This window comes from Melanotaenia boesemani, chromosome 15 (assembly GCF_017639745.1).
Source record: "Melanotaenia boesemani isolate fMelBoe1 chromosome 15, fMelBoe1.pri, whole genome shotgun sequence".
NCBI classification, from domain to species: domain Eukaryota; kingdom Metazoa; phylum Chordata; class Actinopteri; order Atheriniformes; family Melanotaeniidae; genus Melanotaenia; species Melanotaenia boesemani.
In genome coordinates this window covers 5,870,087-5,889,563 of record NC_055696.1, presented here as the reverse complement: position 1 = coordinate 5,889,563, position 19,477 = coordinate 5,870,087, and the positions used below count along the sequence as shown (strand labels likewise).

General features: G+C 36.5%; 1 protein-coding gene across 3 annotated transcripts in view; it reads left to right on the top strand.

The window, feature by feature from the left end:
* The window catches only part of LOC121653842 (seizure protein 6-like), a 131,499-nt gene that overhangs the window by 12,410 nt on the left and 99,612 nt on the right, over positions 1-19,477 (top strand). The window contains exon 1 of one of the 3 annotated variants that reach the window (XM_042007538.1): positions 17,165-17,528. The exons of 1 other annotated variant lie outside the window; for it this stretch is intronic. In XM_042007538.1, coding sequence (XP_041863472.1) covers positions 17,444-17,528 — 85 coding nt within the window. In that variant the 5' untranslated portion in view covers positions 17,165-17,443. Of the gene's footprint in view, positions 1-17,164; positions 17,529-19,477 lie in introns of those variants that run through there. One more of the 3 variants, XM_042007539.1, reaches the window with a different exon arrangement.

Below are 19,477 nucleotides of genomic sequence, written 5' to 3'. Positions count from 1 at the left end.
ATCCTCACCAAATGGCATATTTTTACAAACTATGTGCAAACAAACTGCAGGACCACATGCCTTAACTATCTCTTACAAACTTATAAAAGTCATAGCATTTATTTTAAGATCTGTTTAAACATCACTTTCTGCTGAATATTAATAGCGCTCTCAAGGTTGAACACAGGTTAATACGTGTCCTTTTTGATGAATAACTAAGAGATAATGTATAATGCATAAGACTGACTGCTCTCTGCTTGGTGCTTGGTGCTTTGCCTTTGTCTCAGGTGACCATGTTGGAAGTCACCATCAGGAGGAATTGTTTCTGAATATACTGTGAACTAAATGACGAATTAAATAGAGTAGTGCTACAAGGCTTCTGATGTAAATCTCTGTTTTCCTGCTATTTAAATATGAGAAGCTTAAAATAAATTGCATTGATTTCAATTATTACATTGGGATTTGTAAGGTTTATGGTTTGTATAAGTGCAAAAATATGAGTTTATTAGCATAAAGTAATATATAGATAATCATACTTTTAAAGAAAAAAATCTACATAGACTACATTTTGCAATGATGACTTTTATATTCGAAATGTTGAAGTATGTAATTGTCTAATTGTTACCAGAGCTGGTTCTGGCTGTCATGATTCTACATGGACAAAATATTACCTCACTATTTCTTTTAAACACTGCATAAGATGCAGTATATACAGATCAAACTGCTTGTAAAAAAAACATAAAATATGCTTTTACATGATTTTATAGCTTGCTTATAATAAGTCTTTACAATCTAAAGAATGATTTCATCTTTTATTTGAACACAGAGGTCTCTGCAGTCTGGTATTCACCATTCACACCTATTATTTTGAATTGACAAAACAACATTATATAGGTTGAAGAAAAATTAACACCAATCATAATTTAATTCTGGCTAGTACATGTACCTTACTTGTTATTTGCAATCACAGTTTAACACAGTCCAACTTATGGCATAAGCATTTAAAAAAATGGCATTGTAAAATTACTTTTGTGGAGATGAGTGAAATTAGAAAGTTGTAGCCATTAAAACTAAGCAATAAATTGTGTTTATAAATTATGTGTCACAGTTTGTAGCACTGCCTGCACAGTCCATCCATGTCTGTGAAGTACATTAGAGGATGCCTAATCTATAATCAATAATTTTTTTTTTATCACCCGGGATATATTTAAAGTACATTTATCTACAGTTTCTACCCACCAACACTCTTCTCCCCACTACAGCATCCAATGACAGTCTCATCTCCAGACACTATTTTGTGAAAGAGATGGTTGCTTGAGAGGCAGAGGCTGGTGAAATAATGGAGGGAATATATGAGAATGGCCAGAGGCTCTAGGTTGTTAGCTAGCTGAATGAAGCTGCTTTTCTGGACTAGTCTGAAGACCCCTGGGCAGCCAGTTCATGTAAACAGAATATTTATTTAATCGTCTTCTTGGCATGTGGGAATGCTCCAACTCAAGCAAAATACAGTACATGGATTTATTTTTACTTTCTCTACTGGTAGAGCTAGGCTTCCGATCGTCGTAAACCTTTCCCTGCTTATTGATTGGCTGGTATATTGATTTAGGGGAGCATGTCAGTGGAAGATGCTGTTTTTAGTTTGTTGATGAAAACATTTTGCCACTCTGCTATTCAACATGGTTGAGTAATTTGAGATGTGTTCTTTGTGAATGCTGGAAAAAAATGGCATTGTTTGTGTGTGTTGTGTGCTCAGTCCTATCTTGTGACAGCACATGTCTCGCCCCATGTTGTGAGTGCTCCCACTGAGCTGTAATAACACACCTCACTGCTGTCTGAAATATTCATAGCCAGGTAAAACCATCACTGTGAGTCAGTCACATGGATTCCTTATTATCACCCCCTCCTGCTCTCACCCCATGTCACTTTATTCCACCTGCCTTTTGCTGCACCCCACTCACCTCTCAGCTTCTAGCTACACCTTGAGCCTTGAGCTGGAAATGCCACAGTGCCACGCTTTATTGATTTTTTTTTGCCTTTTGGCTTTTAGACAGGGTTACTGGGATATTTTAGAAATCTCGGTGGATGTTTGCGTTTGATTATTGTCAGAATTCTGACTTCAAGAAGAAATCAGTGAAAGCCTAAACACACAAATACTGTTAAGACCAGATTAAATATCATTTTGGGAAAAAGAACAATCTGTCAATCACCATATCACTAATTTGCTTTTTTCCCCCAAAGACTTTGAATAGAAAACATACCCTAACTGCCTTTAACTTTCTTTCAAAACAGAGTTAGTTTGGGACAGACACCTCTTCTGTGAGACAAGATTAAACCAACATAATGATTGACAGCCAAATCCACAGCATGCCGAAATAGGAAGCTTATTGCATTTACAGGAAGTGTTTTTGTCTGCCAATTTTTCTTATAAAGAAGTTCCCTTTTCCTTAAAAAAAACCTGACTTGGTTTTTATTAAAATTCTGACATCCACCAGTCTTCTTTGCTCTTATCTAATTGTTCTCAGATAAGAGCAGACTCTACAAATACTCTCGGTGCACTAACACACATTCAAGTGCTGACATGAGTGCAAAATAATTGGTGATTGCATTTTTAAAGTTGCACAGCTAAGTAATAGTACAGAATGAAATTATAATAAAGAATAGTGGACAGCAAACCAGTGTAGAAATTTTATTGGTAAAAGCTGAAAATTCACAAGCAAGAAGAAACTAAAAAAAAACATCATATAACTAATAATTCAAAGTAATTCAGTTTGTGAAGTCACAGAGATTACTCTAACCAGGTTATACTCACTGTTTCACTCAATACTAATATAAAGGGAATGATATAACCCAGCTGTAATCCTACTCTCCCCAAAGAATCTACAAACAATAACATTCAAGTCCATTAGCATTTTATTTGGAGTTCTTTAAAGGGAGACCATTGTATGAGTTTGTCATTTTATTATTGGTTAGAGGAATTTTTAAATATTCTCAAGTAAAAACTTTAAAGTGCTTCTGATATGTTTGCAGTTATATATATTTTTTGATGTAAGCTGGATGAAAAAAAAACCCAAACAATGACAATATTCTTTCAGAACTGCTGCATGGCCATTCAACACTAATGTGGTCAACCTCACCAGTGAATCAGTGTAAATTTAAACTATGTTTACTGTATTTGAATCCACATTATGCATTTAGGATTGATGCAGAATTTGTAAACCATGAGAAAAGGTGCAATTGGGATGCAGTAAATCTTACCGGCTCTTCCCTCTCCCTCTCTGCTGTGCTTAAACTCTGCCTTCTAAGCACCTCCCTGCATGGGTGACTGTCATGTATAAGCAGTAACCATGGCAACTGTTAAAGCAGCAGTAATTGAGAATGGTTAGAGACTACTCCTCTTCTGGTTGGTTTTTCTTACTCTGGCAGCACTAGAAGGTTTTGACACACAGTATATGTTTAATATATCCTAAGGTTCTGGTTATGTGATGTGATTCAGCTGTGACACATTGCTGCTTGACAGTGCATACATGTTTCACTCTGTGATTATGGCCTTTTAAGGAGGAGTTGGGTTTTGGGATTGGTGTTAGTCAATTGCCTCCCATGTGAGCCACTATGAGATTAAGTCCATCTGACAGTCTTGTCAATTTCCTACTGTGCTTACAGATGGCATGTTTTTGCAATCATGGATTATGGTTACAGTGATCTCATGTGGACGCTCCCTCATGCAAAGCAACAACCTACAGATACGTTGCTATAGGATCATTTTTTTTAACATAAATATAGACATTGCCATGTTTTGGAGAGCTCCTTTGGTTAATTTAGTATCTCTTATTAACCCAAAATGCATGTGTTGGACTGGGGAAATAAGAGAAAAAGCACCCAGAGAAAACCAACACAGCAGGAAAATGCAAACTCCACACAGAAAGAGTCCAGCAGACGTGCCTATTTCAATTTGCTGATCACGCAGTGCTATCACAGCATCACCTATTAAAAGAACTATATATAGTATAGGAAATTGTATTTGATTTCGGTTATTATAATAAATATTTAATTTAAAAACACAAAGGGGTCATAACAAAGACCAAACACTTGCAGGAACATAAAAGCTTTTTTTTTTTTTTTTTAAAAAAAGAATAATTTTAGATTATTATTCTGTCTTAGATTATTTATTCTTTATTATATTATTTTGAGATTATTATATATAGACTATTATATACTTTCTGTGATGTTCTAATGATTACAGTAAAGTTGACTATAAATTTCTATTAATGCTGTAAAATAAGTATTTTTCTTTGACAGCTCATTGCACCTTAGGATATGACACTGTGTGACAATGCTACAAAAAATGTAGATTTTACTGTAAATTTACCATGCTACTTTGTGGTACAGCTCCTGCACAAACGAAAGCTGGGAAAGAATAGAGCAGCTGCTTGTAAAGCAACTTTTTCCTTTCCAGATAGCACTCATGATTGCTCCTCACCTGAGGCCATTCAGTGAGGTCAAAGTCGACCTGATGACCTCAGCCAGGCACCGGCAGTTAGATTTCAGGCACAATACAGAATAGAAATGGAGATTTTTCCTCTTTTTTTAAACTTTCAGAATGTGTTATAAGGAATATTTTCTGGCCAAGATTTGCTGAGCCTGGTTGTTTTTTTAAAAAAAATTGCACGAAGACACACAAAAAGACTTGGGAGCTTCTCATACTAGTCACAGTTTTTACTGTTTTGATGGAGTGGCTGAGTGTAAAGTACTTTGCTCAAGGGTGCTATAGATACTGGCGGTTAAGAGAGAAGTTTGAGCCTATGCCGCTGTGTCTCCTTAAAGTATTGCGCAGAGCCGTTATCATTTGTTAACGATAATACTATAAATGAGCTGTGTGATGTATGAGTTACACCAAATAAAATGTAGAATTTATTATCCTGTGTTGACATTTGACTCTCAGGCGAACCTTCAGTGTGATGAAGGTAGAAGCCATTTGTAAAAATCTCTTTATCTTTGTATCTTATTACCTACAATTTTCCTGCATTTCTAAATGTGATTGCAGCCATTTGAAGAAACATTTACTTTAATCATGTTTTTTTTTTATGGTGCTGTGTATCTTACCATGTTATTATAATGAGTACAGTGGAGTAGAGAAGCCCAGTAGTGTCATGGGAATGAATTGAACAGTGTTTTTTATATTTTGAATAAGAGAAAGAGAGAGACAGATACAAAAAAGAAAAAAAAACAAAAAACAACACAAACATACAAAAGGGCCCAGATCATGCTTTTGTTGACTGTTCCACTGAGCATAACACAAGGAGGCCATTAAGAACCCGAGTACTCACACAGTGAGGGGACATTAAAGGAAATAGTGAAGCATGAAACAAAGGAATGCAGCTGGCAATAGTGAGTACACAGCTCCACTACACAGAATGAGATATTTGTTGCTGAGATGTCACACAGTACATTTTTCAAGAAGTTCAGATTGTAAACTCTACACAGTACAAAGAAAGCACTGGTCACTGATCCTGAGATATTGCTGTGGAACCATTGTTGAGGGGTTTTGTAGACTTGAATTCTGGTCTGACAGAGGTGAGAGTTAAGCATCTACAGTGAGATATGATCACGAATACAAAAACAACCATATGAGAAAAAAAAACTATTAAAAAGCAGGACTGGAGAGCAATATATCTGTGAGTGTGAAAGAGGTGCATTGGAGAGTGTGTGGAAAACATGAACTCAGATAGAATACTGAGAATTGAATGTGGTTCATGCTAGAAGAAAAAAAAAATGTGATTATTTTTAGGAGTAGAGGGTAAAGATTGAAGATGGTGAAAAACAATTTAATTTAGCCGTGCAATCATCATGCAAAATAATACTGTGGCTAATCCACATTTTGTAAGGATCTTTAATTACCTGAACAGTCCGTATCATCGCAAGAATACTGGTTGACTGTCAGGATGTGCTCTCTAGCTGTTTCTAATAGCTCAGTAATACTCTCCAAATATCTGTAAATAATAAAAAAAATCTCTCCCCAACTGTCAAGCAGCAGCAGTTTTTGAAATGATTTGTTAAACTGACAGTTTCTGCAAAAGATGAAAAGAGGGTAATAGAATGACCATCCATCCTCCTTGACATTTGTTATTTCAGAAACACTTCAAGGTCCTCCATTACCTCTGTGTAGCCATCATCACACCCTTCTGCAGAGTGCACTGTGTGCTTTTTCAATAAGATATGTGGAAAACTGACTTTTCTCAAAGCCATTACCATTTTGTCAAAGAATGTAATGCGGGGAAAGAGCTTTTACAATCACCATAGATTGTGATCATTATAGTGTGTCAAAATAGTTCTTCAGGGCAACATACACTCTCACTTTTGCAAACAGCTCTTTTGCATTTTGGAATTACAAATTTTCTAAATGTGAAGAAGAAAAGGAGTTTTACAAGTCTTACATCTCTGTTATTTTCAACACATTAAAAAAAATGTGTCACGATAGAAAAAGCACGATTATGTTGATAAAAAACATTATGAAACAAATGTCAGCTTATGGCACAAGAGTGCTGATAAGCTTTGTAGAATATATAAATGTCCTTTAAGTCTAGGCAGGATTCAGTCAGGCTGTCATATCTGTGATAAATGTGTGTGTGAGCCCGACAGTGAAAGGCAAAGAAAGAAGCATATTTAAGTTGAAAAGAACAAAAGACATCAAACTCTGTGTCAGTAAAGTAAAATTGCCTTTCAAGCCCGTTCATTTAAAATGCCTTTCCATGAACAATATACTTTTTTAAATATAACTGAACATGTGTTTCAATACAACAATGGCATTCAAATTAAATTTAATGATGACTTAAAAGTAAAAAAAAAAGAAATAAAAAAAAAGAAATCAAGAAATTCAGCCATTGCCTTCCATCAGAATAATTGCAAATAATTTCTGAAGAGAATAACGTAACTTCCCTCATCTCTATTGTTAGATGAAGTCTGAAAGCAGAGTGGTGATTGCGGGCTGTAGCTTTCCGGAGGGCGACAGCATCTTTGTGGCTGAGAGTGGAAGAAGAAAAAAATCATTGAATAGAGGAAAGTGAGGTGAACTGTGGGCAAAGATGAAAGCTGGAGCGAAAGCAGCAAGACTCGCATTTCTATGGGGCCTGTAGGATGTCGCTGTCAACCCCCACACACAACACAATGGATGCATATGTGTAGGGAAAGTGTATGTGTGTGTGTGTGAGCACAAGTAGGCAGGGGCATATCCGCTGTCATGAACAGCCACCTGCCTTCATCTGCACTTAACTTCTCATTAGGGGCTCGTGTGACATAAGGGGACAACCTGTGACCACCTAGCTTTGGTATATGTCTGGTGGCTGGTGGGAGGGGGAGATAGGATAGGATGGAGGTGGAGTTGTTTGTGTGACTTGTTGTCACTTGTCAGGTACCGTGGCCACTAGCCTTGAGATACTTGGCTGTTGTCTGAGAGTGCTTTATCATTGTGATAAATGCAGCCTTGGAGCAGTGCACTATCAGCATGCTCAGAGGCATGAGACACACTCTGACTAATGAAAAGAGAAGGTCAAGGAGAGGGAGGAGTATACTAAGAGGGGAATAGGAGAAATGGTGAACAGAGACGTGGATGTGGGGGCAACATGTCACACTATCCATGAGTGATGAAATGTTAATTTTCCAGATTTCTATAAAAGCTCTCATGTATTCCATCTCAAATAGTGGAAGCACGTTTGCACCGGACTATGTGTTGCCTTGTAAGGAAATACGTTGAAAATTCTCTAGCACAAAGCCCAACAAGCAATTATACTTATGGACAGAAAACCACATAACATATGTCTCTGTGATGGCAAATGAAATACTGTTATCAGGGCAAAATAGAGTCCCCCCCTGCAGCAATAATTTCTTGCTTCAACCTTTTCAAAACATCCACTGCACCATATCTGTGCCACCATGGTTCTAATTACATTTGACAAGAGGGGTTACATTAATTTTCTTGTACCTGTATTACTGAAGACACCTTCCCCCTATCTTGAGTGTTATTACAGCAGGTGTGGAGAATTTCTAGTGCAGTGTTAATTCTGGAGTCATCAAAGTGACAGCACTGAGCTTGGGATTCCTTTCAGGCTCATTACCATAGTCTGCTGAATCTATTGGCGCGGCCCCGCATGACTGGGCAGACGCTGCTTCAGCCTAGCCGTCAGATAGAGGCAATGATCAGGGGGGTTAACAGATGCTGCTCAGTCTTTGGGGTCACATTCATCCTATTCCCAGTGTTAGCACTCAGATTGAGCCGAGCTAGCACAAGAACCGTTCTCAACACTTCCCTGTGGTTTGTTGTGGAAAAAGGAAAATGGGCAGCTAAGAGAAATGTTTCCTTCGTCAGTCTATTAGACTTTTTGCCCAGAGTGATGATGTAGAAATTCATTATTTGAAGTCAAAGGTCAGGTGGAGCTTGATATACCTGCTTCCCTTATGTGCAGCAGAAAATGGATGTACACAGATAGGCATGAAAAAAAAGTCTATTGCAATGTGGAGCAGCTCACAGGGAGCTCTTTTTCAATACATGGTAATGAGGAATGTGCAATTAACTGGGCTCTGCAAACAGGAGGTGCACAACAAAAGAGGGTGGTGGAAAAAAAGGAAGATGGTAAAATGTTGCAAACTACACTGAACTATTTATATTTCATTCGGCATGAGCTGATGAAGATAAAATGAGATAATTCCAGGAAATTGGGTCATCACCAAAAACAACCAGATAATTGGAGTTCATGGTTAATGATAAATTACTTCAAGCACAAAAAAGGCTTTCAAAGGGATTGGTAGATTCCCAGAAAACCAGAAGCATCCATTAGCTGGCAATATCATCAGTTTTCCCATCACTGCTTTAGAACACCACAAGTGTTGCAGATTCACCAATAAAGATTAGAACGGATTTATAAAACATGATGTTGTGCAGTTGTAAGTCAAGTTAAGATGATAATTACATGTTACTGTGATCAGACATTGTTGGCTTTACGTTACTGATTCTCAAATGGGGATAAATGTACCTCATGAGGTAGGTGGAGAGGGGTACATTGCTTAAAAAAGTTTGTCAAACACTGGTTTATATTAAATGGTTTTTATATGTCGTAACGCTATTCATGTATTTTCAAATCTAGTCTTTGTATTTCTTTTGAAATCTTTACAAGGTAAATGTGAATGAAAACAGAATGAGGTAATTACAAATCTCCATAATTTTATTTGATTTTTTTTTACCAAAAAAGTCTAACAACTCAGCAATCCTGGGTCTTTGTTTTTCTTTTTTTTTTTTTTAAATATTTCTCCTCTCATGATGTGTCAAATGGTTTTCATCGGTGTAAGGTTTACAGGGAGGTCAATCCAGCACTTGGATTCTTCTACTGTTAAGCCATGCTGTTGTAATAGATACAATTTTAGCAGTTTGGTATTGTCTTGCCTTCCCTAAAAAACACAGGAACACACTGTATGCTTCTCTAAAATCTTTACATACTTTTAGTAATTGATCATTTCAGCTTTTTCTGATGTGCAAGTAAGCAGTTCCATAGACATTTAGTTACCTACATAAATCAGAGATGCAGGCTTCAAATTGATAAGAAACTGGATGGTCCTTTTGGCTTTTAGATCAGAGGATGTGGGATCCATTATTTCCTAAAAGAATTTAAAATTTCAATTCATCTTACCACAAAAAGGATGTCCACTGTGCCTCAATCAATTTTTAAATCTTTTGGCCTTGAAAAGACAGTGAGTGTTTCTTGATCATGTTGACATATGGCTTCATCTTTGCATGTTAAAGCTTTAACCAGCATTTGTTGAGGACACTGTTAACAGTGTTAACAGAAAATTATATATGTTCAAAATACTTTTATTTAAACATAAAGTAATATGTAAAGAAAATGTGATTTAACATTTATCAATTAATGATTCACTTACTGTGAAAACATCACATGATATAATGCTGTCTTGATCTTTTATAATAGGTTAAAGACAGGTGCTTATGAAACATTCTACATCAGGAATGCTATGAATCATAATGAATTGTGCAATTCAGATTGTGTTACTACTACATTACCTAGAAGTTTAGTCTTGGTTTATTTGAGTTTAAGAGCTGTGAATCACAAATTGGTCATTCTTGGAAAAAACTCTCAAATAAGCTGTTTATCAATAAATACACATGTATCTACTACAAAAACAATTTATTTGACTTTAACCACTATGTTACATTAACCTGGGAAGTACATTAAATGGAAATAAAATGAAAAATACTTTATTAACCCCAGAGAGAAACTGTAAATAATGCAAACAGATGCTCCAGACAGAACAGTAAAGAATATTGAAATTAGTTTGGTTAACCACAAAGTTTTTATCTTGGTGCTCCTTAACTTAACGGCAACCTTTCATACAATTGACCATTTAATGCTTTTTCATTTCAATATGGGATAATTTCTTAGTCCTCTCCTGTTTCATATGTATATGCTTCCATATACAGCATGCCTGAGACTTATGCTGATGACACACAGCTTTTTGTATCTGTTTCTGACAACTACCTTATCTTAACCCTTTGAATGATCTGATACAATGTGGTACTGATGTTAAACATTAGCTGTAAGAAAACGATCAGGGCTGAAGGAGGATAAAACAGATTCTTGAAGTTGAGCCTAAGTCTCTGAGACATTAGATCTCACTTTCACGACTCTTCTGTTGGTTAAAGCCAGCGATTACATTTAAAACCTCTGTGTGACTTTGGACTCTGATCTTAAATGTCTTAAATTTAAACATAACTATAAAAGTAATATCTAAAATCAAATCCATCCTTTTCACAGAGGGATTTTGAAAAGTTGGTTCATAATTTTAATTTGTGTAAATTAGATTATACAAATGCACTTTGTGCTGGTATAGCAAGGCAAACACAAAATTAACTCCTGTTCCTCCAAAATGCTGCAGTCAGATTATTCTCTCTGCTTATTTATTTATTTATTTTTAAGGTCATTAAAGGTGTATCTTGAGAATAACAAGAGCTATAAATTAACTTAATTACATTATATGGTGCTAAGCTGGGGTTGTCATGAATCACACTTATTAATTTAGAATTAGCAAATGTTGACTGACTAAGCTAAATTCTATCTTATATCTGGAGCTGCACAAGATAAGTGGTCTAGGGTTTAGCATTATTCATCCAAAAAAATTGCTTTGGTTGTCCAGTTGGCTAGTTAGCCAACAATCTATTTCTCTGGGGGCAGTCCAAGAGGATTCTTTTTTCCCTCACTAGTTTTGCTTTGTTGCCACTGGAGCTTTCAAATATCCAGCCACCTTAGGTATGTTTTTTTAAACAGAGAATGTGAAGGCATACTACGCTCTGTTGCATGCTGGGATGCAACACCCAACAATACACCATCTTGTATGGAATGTTTCCCATCATTGCCAGTGTTGCCTGGTTTGTATTTGTTTTGTTTACAAACAGAAAAAATCTAATGGAAAAAAAAGAGATGTAAAGACAAAAAGAAAACAGGAGAGATGTACCTTACTAGGTGTTATTCTATTTCATTGGAAAATACAAGATCTGCTAATTTAAAAGCCTGTGCTTTGCTGACCCCCTCCTTTCACCAATTTAATAAACTTGTAGAACTTACAAATACATTCAGCTGTTATACCTGTTATATAGATTCATATAGAGTGGGCTTTGTAAGTAACTATACTGACAATTAAAGTGAGTTTTAATCTTTAAACTCAGAAGTGTGTGTATGTGTGTGTATTTAGATTGTAGTGAACAGATATGTTTAGTAATTTGACGATTAACAGTAGAATGAACAGATAAATGATTTCCAAGTTGTTTAAGCTTAAATCTGTCATGATATTAGACTTCAAGGTTTGTGGAGACATTTGCAAAGAAAGCAGGAATGCAATATGGCATGTAGTCAAATGGATGCATTACATCATTTTAAAATATTCTATTGTTTTGTCCTTTGTTTGTGTTTTTGTTTTGAGGTCCACTATTACATTTTGCCAACATTATTGATGACAGTAAGTTTGACATGTATCTGATTAAGTAGATTTCTGTTTGAAGCTCAGCAACTCATTCACTGAACAGCAAAACGAGGTATGTCATATATTTGACTGGCAGTTGAGCTGACAGTAATGCGTCAGTCTGAAACACATCACAGTCAGTCCCCTCCACCAAGAAGTATCCATCCCATTCCCCAGACGTGCTCACACAACAGCTGGAAGTAGGTTACCACACAAAGTCACGCATAATTTTCAATTTCCAATGATTCTTTTTGTCTCTGAGCCTCATGGGCCCTTTATGCCTTCAGGCTCCAGGATTTGAGCCCCTCTAAGCCTTTGCATTAAAACAGTGCTGGTCCTAATGAATATGTATTAGAACTGGACACGTGTAATTTTTGCCAATGCAATAGTCATGAATGGTAATCCCCTGCAATGTGAAGCATATAAGGACTCAGGGTACAAGGATTTTGTCAGTTTTTGTCTTTGGTAAGTCTGGTTACTTTTTAGCTGTAAAAGCTCAATCGTCTTCATCTGGATCCAAACAGGTGAAACATTACAATAAAAGAATCATTAAATAAAATCTCAATTGCAAACACTAAATTGCTATGACAAATAGGGATTACTCTATATATATGTAGCCACATAGAATAATTTCCTAAATCATATTTTGGCCAAATACGCCTAATGCTACCCTCCTAACACTGGTGATTAACTGTGCATCATTGCCTATAAAACCTTAAAATATGACTTAAGCAATTTTGCCATGAGATTAATATGTAGGCTGTATGGTTTTTTTCATATTTGCTTGTAGCTGCATCAAAACTTAAAAGCTAATTAATATACAGTTTTTTTTTACAGAATTGTGTGACAACATACACCACAATATGTTCCCAACATTATTCTGTGATTTTAACATCTCATTTGTACAGCTCCATTTTCATGCAAAATGAAGGTTTTGTGTTGTGCTTCAAGTGGAAAGACTCAAATCTGGTGGCACAGCTGATACAAACGTTGAAACATTTTGCGATTAAGTTGTATTGACGCTAGTCAAAAAAAAAAAAAAAAAAATCAATGTCAGTGTGTTTGTATAAAAACACATGAAAACAACAACTGTGAAAATTGAGCATCTGTTCCTTTGAACAGAATGTCTGCAGTAGAAAATTGGAAAATTGTACACACACACATACACACACACATATAAAATACAGGTTCCAGCAATCATTAAAAAAAATCAATAATAAAAGATTTGTGTCCTTTTATACCTTGAAGACAGAGTGAACAATGAACCTTTTTCTTATTTAAATGTTTTGTATTGTTGAATAGCTCTTCAAAGTAAAGGTAAGTATTTCTGAAATTACTAAGAAAGGAAGGAAGATCAAAACCTACTAAAACTTAAAAAGAAAGAAAACAGCCAACTAAAAACATCAAGGAGGAATAATCATCCAAAGACTGGGTTGCATCAGATAAGTAGATGTGCTGTTAGTAACAGTGCTGAATCAGGAATATATTATTTTTTCTACTACAAAGTCTGATATGTTTCCCTCAATTTTAAGCTCTAAATCTTTTATATTCCCAGGAGCTGATAAAGCAGGCGAGTACAAGAGAAATAGCAGTAAATAACAGTGAACGTCGAACAGATTTCACTCTAATTGCAATTGTTGGCTGAAAGGGGTCATGGTTTTAAACTATGAATGTAATGCACAATGATTAGCCCTGCATGCATTTGTGTGTAATGTTACTTTGATATTGTAGCTGTCTGTGACTATGACATGGGCTGTAATTTGAAGGTTGTAATGCTGCGTGGGCATACTCTCATTGATAGCATTTGGCGCACAGCCTTGCTTGGGTGAAGCACTTATTAGCAAAGCCAGTCAATCTAAGTATTGCAGACAGTGCCCCGAGTCAATGGGAGTGTGTTTGTTAGCTGAATATGCAGTATAATAATCAGTATGTCTTAAGCAATCAAATAAACAGTCATCATAAGATGTTTTTACATAATCCTGCCATCTAAGATTACCTTAATGCTTGTAAAAGCTTGCTGCCGATGCGTGCCTCATTACCTTGGGACATTGGTCATTTCATTTCAAGGGTCTGATTTTCATTAACTGCTCTGCCCCCCTACCCATTAGCAGAATGAAAGCTCGGCTGCAACCATCTGGCTGCCAACTAGGCCTCAGGGTTGCTTTATGGCTCCATCGAGCTTCACTAAAGGGAAGGTTGGACTATTAGAGCCTTTTCTGAGTCAGGCCACAGGGAGTTATGGGAGTGATGCAAGGAGTGATGCCCATGCTTGGGGATATGGGGGGGGGGACTGAGATAAATTTAGAGGAAAAAGAGACATTGCTGCAGCAAAGGAGGAGGTGGGGAGAGGCAAAGTGAGAAAAGTCAAACAGAACCTGAGAGAAAAGTCAACATAAAAGATGAAAAGGAAGCAACGAGGAAAAAAAGAACTGTACAAAAGGAAGCTGGGTGTGAAGAAAATGACATTCATATTTCTGCAATGAAAATTTCTGTTTATTCCAGGCTGTTGAGTCCCAGAGGTGTGACAGCAAACTGAGCTGACAGATGATAACCCAGCCTGTTTAGCTTATGGTAGGATAAAACAGGTGTACATTTTACTGCCTCTACTGGACACATTTTATTTTTAGAAATGGTGGTCTCATTTTGAAATAGCATCTGCTTACATGAAACATTTTAGTGTCTCAAATAAAATCTGACTGGCTCTTTTCCAATGTTTTTATTTCCAGTCCTATCATAATCGCTCTTGTCTTAAAATTACTTCCGTTTCTCTACTGTTTTTGCTATTTCCTGCACAACACAGCCTGTGAGTGAAGGTCAGTCTGCTACATCTTTCTATGCTCAGAGTATAATACAACTGTATGAAAAACCACCTTCATATGTACTGCATTTGATGTTTTGTTGCTTATATATCCTTACAGAATGGGACCAATTCCAAATATTGTTTGGATACATCATTGTTCAGGCATGAACATGCATATGTGAACACTTTGCAATTATTTTACTGGCTATATTAAGCTTCTTTTAATATAACAGGCTAATGTGACCTAGATAACTGAAAGGGGTGTAACGATAAGAACGTCTGATAACATCTACTAATATTCAAGCTATGAAGCAAAGAAAAAATATTTCAACAAGTTAGGTAGTCATTTTTCAATAAACGATTTTTGTCATACTAAGACTGGATGATGAGGTTACTGATGAATGAAAGCATGCTTTGAAGCAATTACTTTAGTGACTGAGAGTCTGAGGGATGTCTGACTTTACTATGATTAACTACAGTAAACAAGCATGATGATGTAATAAATCATTTACTCTTTAACTTGCATGAAGGTCAGAAGTCAACTTAAGCCATGCACATGCAGTCCTTGCTGATTGTAGGAGTTTGTTTTCTTGGAGGAGTTTGCTAACCTCCAGCCTACACATAAAAATTAACTTAAGATTTGTTTCAAGATGCCATGTTAATAACAGGCTCACCATTAATTTAGAATGTTTTCTAAAAGGGAATTAGAGGCTGTGTATCTTCCCAGAAGATCAATTTTTTTGTCATGCTGTATGTTACTGCAGAACCTCATGAAAAGATCTGTCTGAAAAGTTTTGGTTCATCTTTGGCTCCTAAGGCTTTTCGAAAGTTCTGGTTTGCCCAGTCTTTGTATGAGGAGAAGACTTAATGCAAATCTGTTAGACAGTGATGTGGCTAATAAACTCAAATCTAGCCTTGATGATAAGTGAAGTACTTCCTTTTGGCTGGACTTTTTAACTTTTAATAACTTTTACATATAGAAGTAAAAACAAAACTATGTGACACATTGAAGGAAAAGAGGAAAATCAATGAGGAATCCAAAGAGGTAGACAAAGGATGAGGTAGCACCGGGGATGCAATCTTTTCCCTGGTGCTATCCCAAATTTAGACAATCAGGTTCCAATAAATATATAAAGTAAATAATAATAATATGATAATAACATCATATTATCGCAAAATGTAATTACTGTTCCAAGTTAATTGGCATACAATCCTGAATAAACACTGATTAAACTTCTGATTGGGCTTCTGCAAGCGTTCTTATTTCTCCATTATCAGTTAGGTATCTCAAGTCTCTCATTAATAATATTGTAATGTTGTAATGTTCCAGAGGAAGGAATGTTCTTAATATTTATACGTAGCTTAGGCTATTAGCAGCAGTACAAATTGTATTTTACTGGTTTACCCAAAGATGGCATTTCAGGATGACCATTTTATTCACTGAAAAGGACACAATATACTTCACTTACAAGCAGTTAGAGCTCTGGGACATAAACTGAACCTGAACCTGACAAGGGACAAAAAATGACCTAGACTCAGACCATACCATGGTTATTTCCAGCACCTGAGGAATGTCTCACCTCAGGGCTTATCATGCACAGCAGGGTATGAGCTTTACTGAGAATTGAACTGGAAAAAAATAAATAAAAAAAGAAGAAGAAAAAGAAGAAAAAAATCCACTCAGCGGCTGTCCTGACTCCTCTGGGCACAAAGACTAGTCAGAATAGTGTGGGATAAAATTAGGGTCAAAAATGAAAAGCAATGCAATTTAATGGTAGTATGGGTGATGGCATACCTTGGACAGACAGAATAATGGTCAACACTGGATTTCTGTACAGGACTCCAATGATTCATTTTTATTTTATTTTTTAAATATAGTTCCATTAAACACGTTTGATGACTTACCTTTAAAGTATTAACTGTGTACAGCATAATGGTGAAAGCTATGCTTTCTCAATAGTCAGCAGAATTCTGCATCACTTTAGAACGTGGAATGAGCTGCCTGTAACCTGTTCCAATAAAGAAAATATCTTGTTTCATTTATTGCTTCTGTAATTGTGTAATTTGTAATTATGTGTCTGGTATGTACTCTTAGATGTGTACCATTTATGGTAAACACATAAAAGAAACAAAATATTAATAATCTGACCTAACTGAGGCTGGGAGTTCCAGATATAAAAATACTTTCTTTTTAACCACTTTTATTGTTTTTTATTATAAGTAAATTGGTGAAAACAGATGATTAGAAAGTGTATATTTAAGTAGGAGGGGAAATAAATGCATGACAAAGGAAACAGAGACAACAGGATCCTAACTCCGCCGACTAACTTGGTGGAGGCGGTTCCATTAGCGGACGCTAGGAGCTGTCCGCGGTGCTGAAGCCTCGGCTGCTTTTCCTCTATGTGCCGACAGCTCGCGCAGCCAGGAATCCGCTTACCAAGCGTCCAAATTAAAGAAAGGGACCTCCGCATTTCGGCTGATTATTCTCGACTGTTTTCACTCTGCGAATTACTGCAGAAGCAACCCGCGCGCGTCCCTTTATATTTTGCAGACGCCTTGCTTGTTTTATTTTCCCCCGCTGGAAGTATTTTTTTTAACACACGGACGCTCTGTATTGCAACGTGAGAGCAAACCTCGACTTTAGAAGACATGTTTACGGCACAAGACTGCCAATTTAAGACCCTTTTCACGGTTTTGGTTCTTGCTGCTGCCGTCTCCAAAATACACGGGCAAGGTAAGAACTTGGGTCTTGCACGCACTTTGTGAAGATTGTTCCGTCCACTTCCCTTTGTCAAACTACGAGGCGAAGACAGACCTCAGTGGTGGGCTGTGACATAAGGTTTACGACTCTCAGATCTACAAGTGTAAATGCGTGTGTGTGCGTGTGGGTGGGGGGTAATAAGATGTATAATCTTTGTTAAGTTTACAATGTGTTGATTAAAATGTTCCAAACAATAGAGAATGACTACCTTACAACAATACTAAAAGTTGCAGACTTTTAGATTGTATCCTCTCATGCCTTTTGTTTTTTTATTGTAGACCACTGCTTCTATGAAATTTAACAGGGATAAAATTAATCCCAGAGCAAAGACAACATGCCCAATTACAAGTTATAGATCCTCACATTTTGCCACTGGGTAGAATAAGTTTTAACAGTCAGTTACATAATATAGTGTTAAACACAACTGTGAGAACAATCCTTGGGAAGAAGTAAGCTTAATAAGACACTCAGAAACTATACACTATGAGGAAGCATATTCGACCTGATGTGATCAATTATCTAGGCATGTTTACATGTTTGTGTCTCTACTGCAACGCGGAGTAAACAGTCAGGAAGTGACTTGTTTGGGCACTAAGGTCTGCGTGACAGACTGTGCTCCTTAATAAGACTCTAATCCTCTGGAATTGCGGAAGATTATTGACCAAGCTGTTTGACACAGTTGAGTGGGAAGCTGCAAACGGATTCTGCACAGTAGCCTTGTCCTAATTATTTCCTCAGTGTGGGTCTACCCTCTCTTCATCATTATAACTATGCTTTCTGTTGGACAGTCTGTGTTTCAGTTTGTCAACACAGTTTTCCTCTCACCCTTTTGTGGAGGTGATGTATCTTTTATGTCAAGTAGTAGCATATAGATATAAACCACATCTGAAGCCGTGCAGACATTATTTGCCCAGCAGACAAGGCATTAAAACAGCTCATAAATAAGGCTAACTGAATGCATATGGAGCACCAATTTTGATATATATGTAGGAAAAGTAATATTTTCCACCAGTATTTTTGGTCTACAATAATACATATTATTTTCAGTAAGTACAAGAACATTTAATATAATGAAGTCATTTATCAGTGTAGCTAAATGCTAGTACAATTAATGCTTTTTATCATCCTCTTCATGGAGCCTTTATAAAAACTGTTATAATGAAAATGAGCAAATTTATGAGGAAAAGCGTATTAATAACCAATGCAATAACAGAAAATATATTAACATTGCCTAGGCTGATTTAGTTATTCCATCTCAGGCCATCAAAAACGGAGCTGCAATTTTTCACTGGCCTGAAACAATATGAATATATTGTGTGGAATATATTGTGTGTGTGTATGTGTATGTGTGTGTGTGTGTGTGTGTGGGGGGGGGGGGTTCATCATCATCATCACTGGAGGACCAACTTTTAGAAGCTTGCATAGGCTTCGATCTTAAGACGTAAAGGTATTTTAGTATATTCTAACATAACCGGAAGACATTTGAATGATTTAAATATTTTTTCTTATGCTTTCTTACGTTTCTTATGTTTTAAAGCGTGTAGCAATAGAACACAGTATAGTAGTGATATGGAGACGTGAGTGTTTTCAGTGTCCCTACTGCACATATTCTGCAAACACAAAACTCAAGGGAAAGAGGTAAAGCACAGCACATTATGTTTAGAGCAAAATAAAATTTAGCAGCTTCCATTATTGAATTATCCTGTTGCTTAGCGAGCACACACTATAGTAAAGTTTCCAAGCTGAGAATTTTATCCTTTGAATTTGGGGGTTTGATGGATTGTTATTGTGTAGAAGATTTGAATGTGAACTTTTACATCATTTGCAGGGATGGTTGGAAATTTAGTTTAGGAGAGGTCTTAATAACTCATTTGTAGCATTGATGATGTTATGAACTTGCTTCAGTCCATCATCCAGCAGGG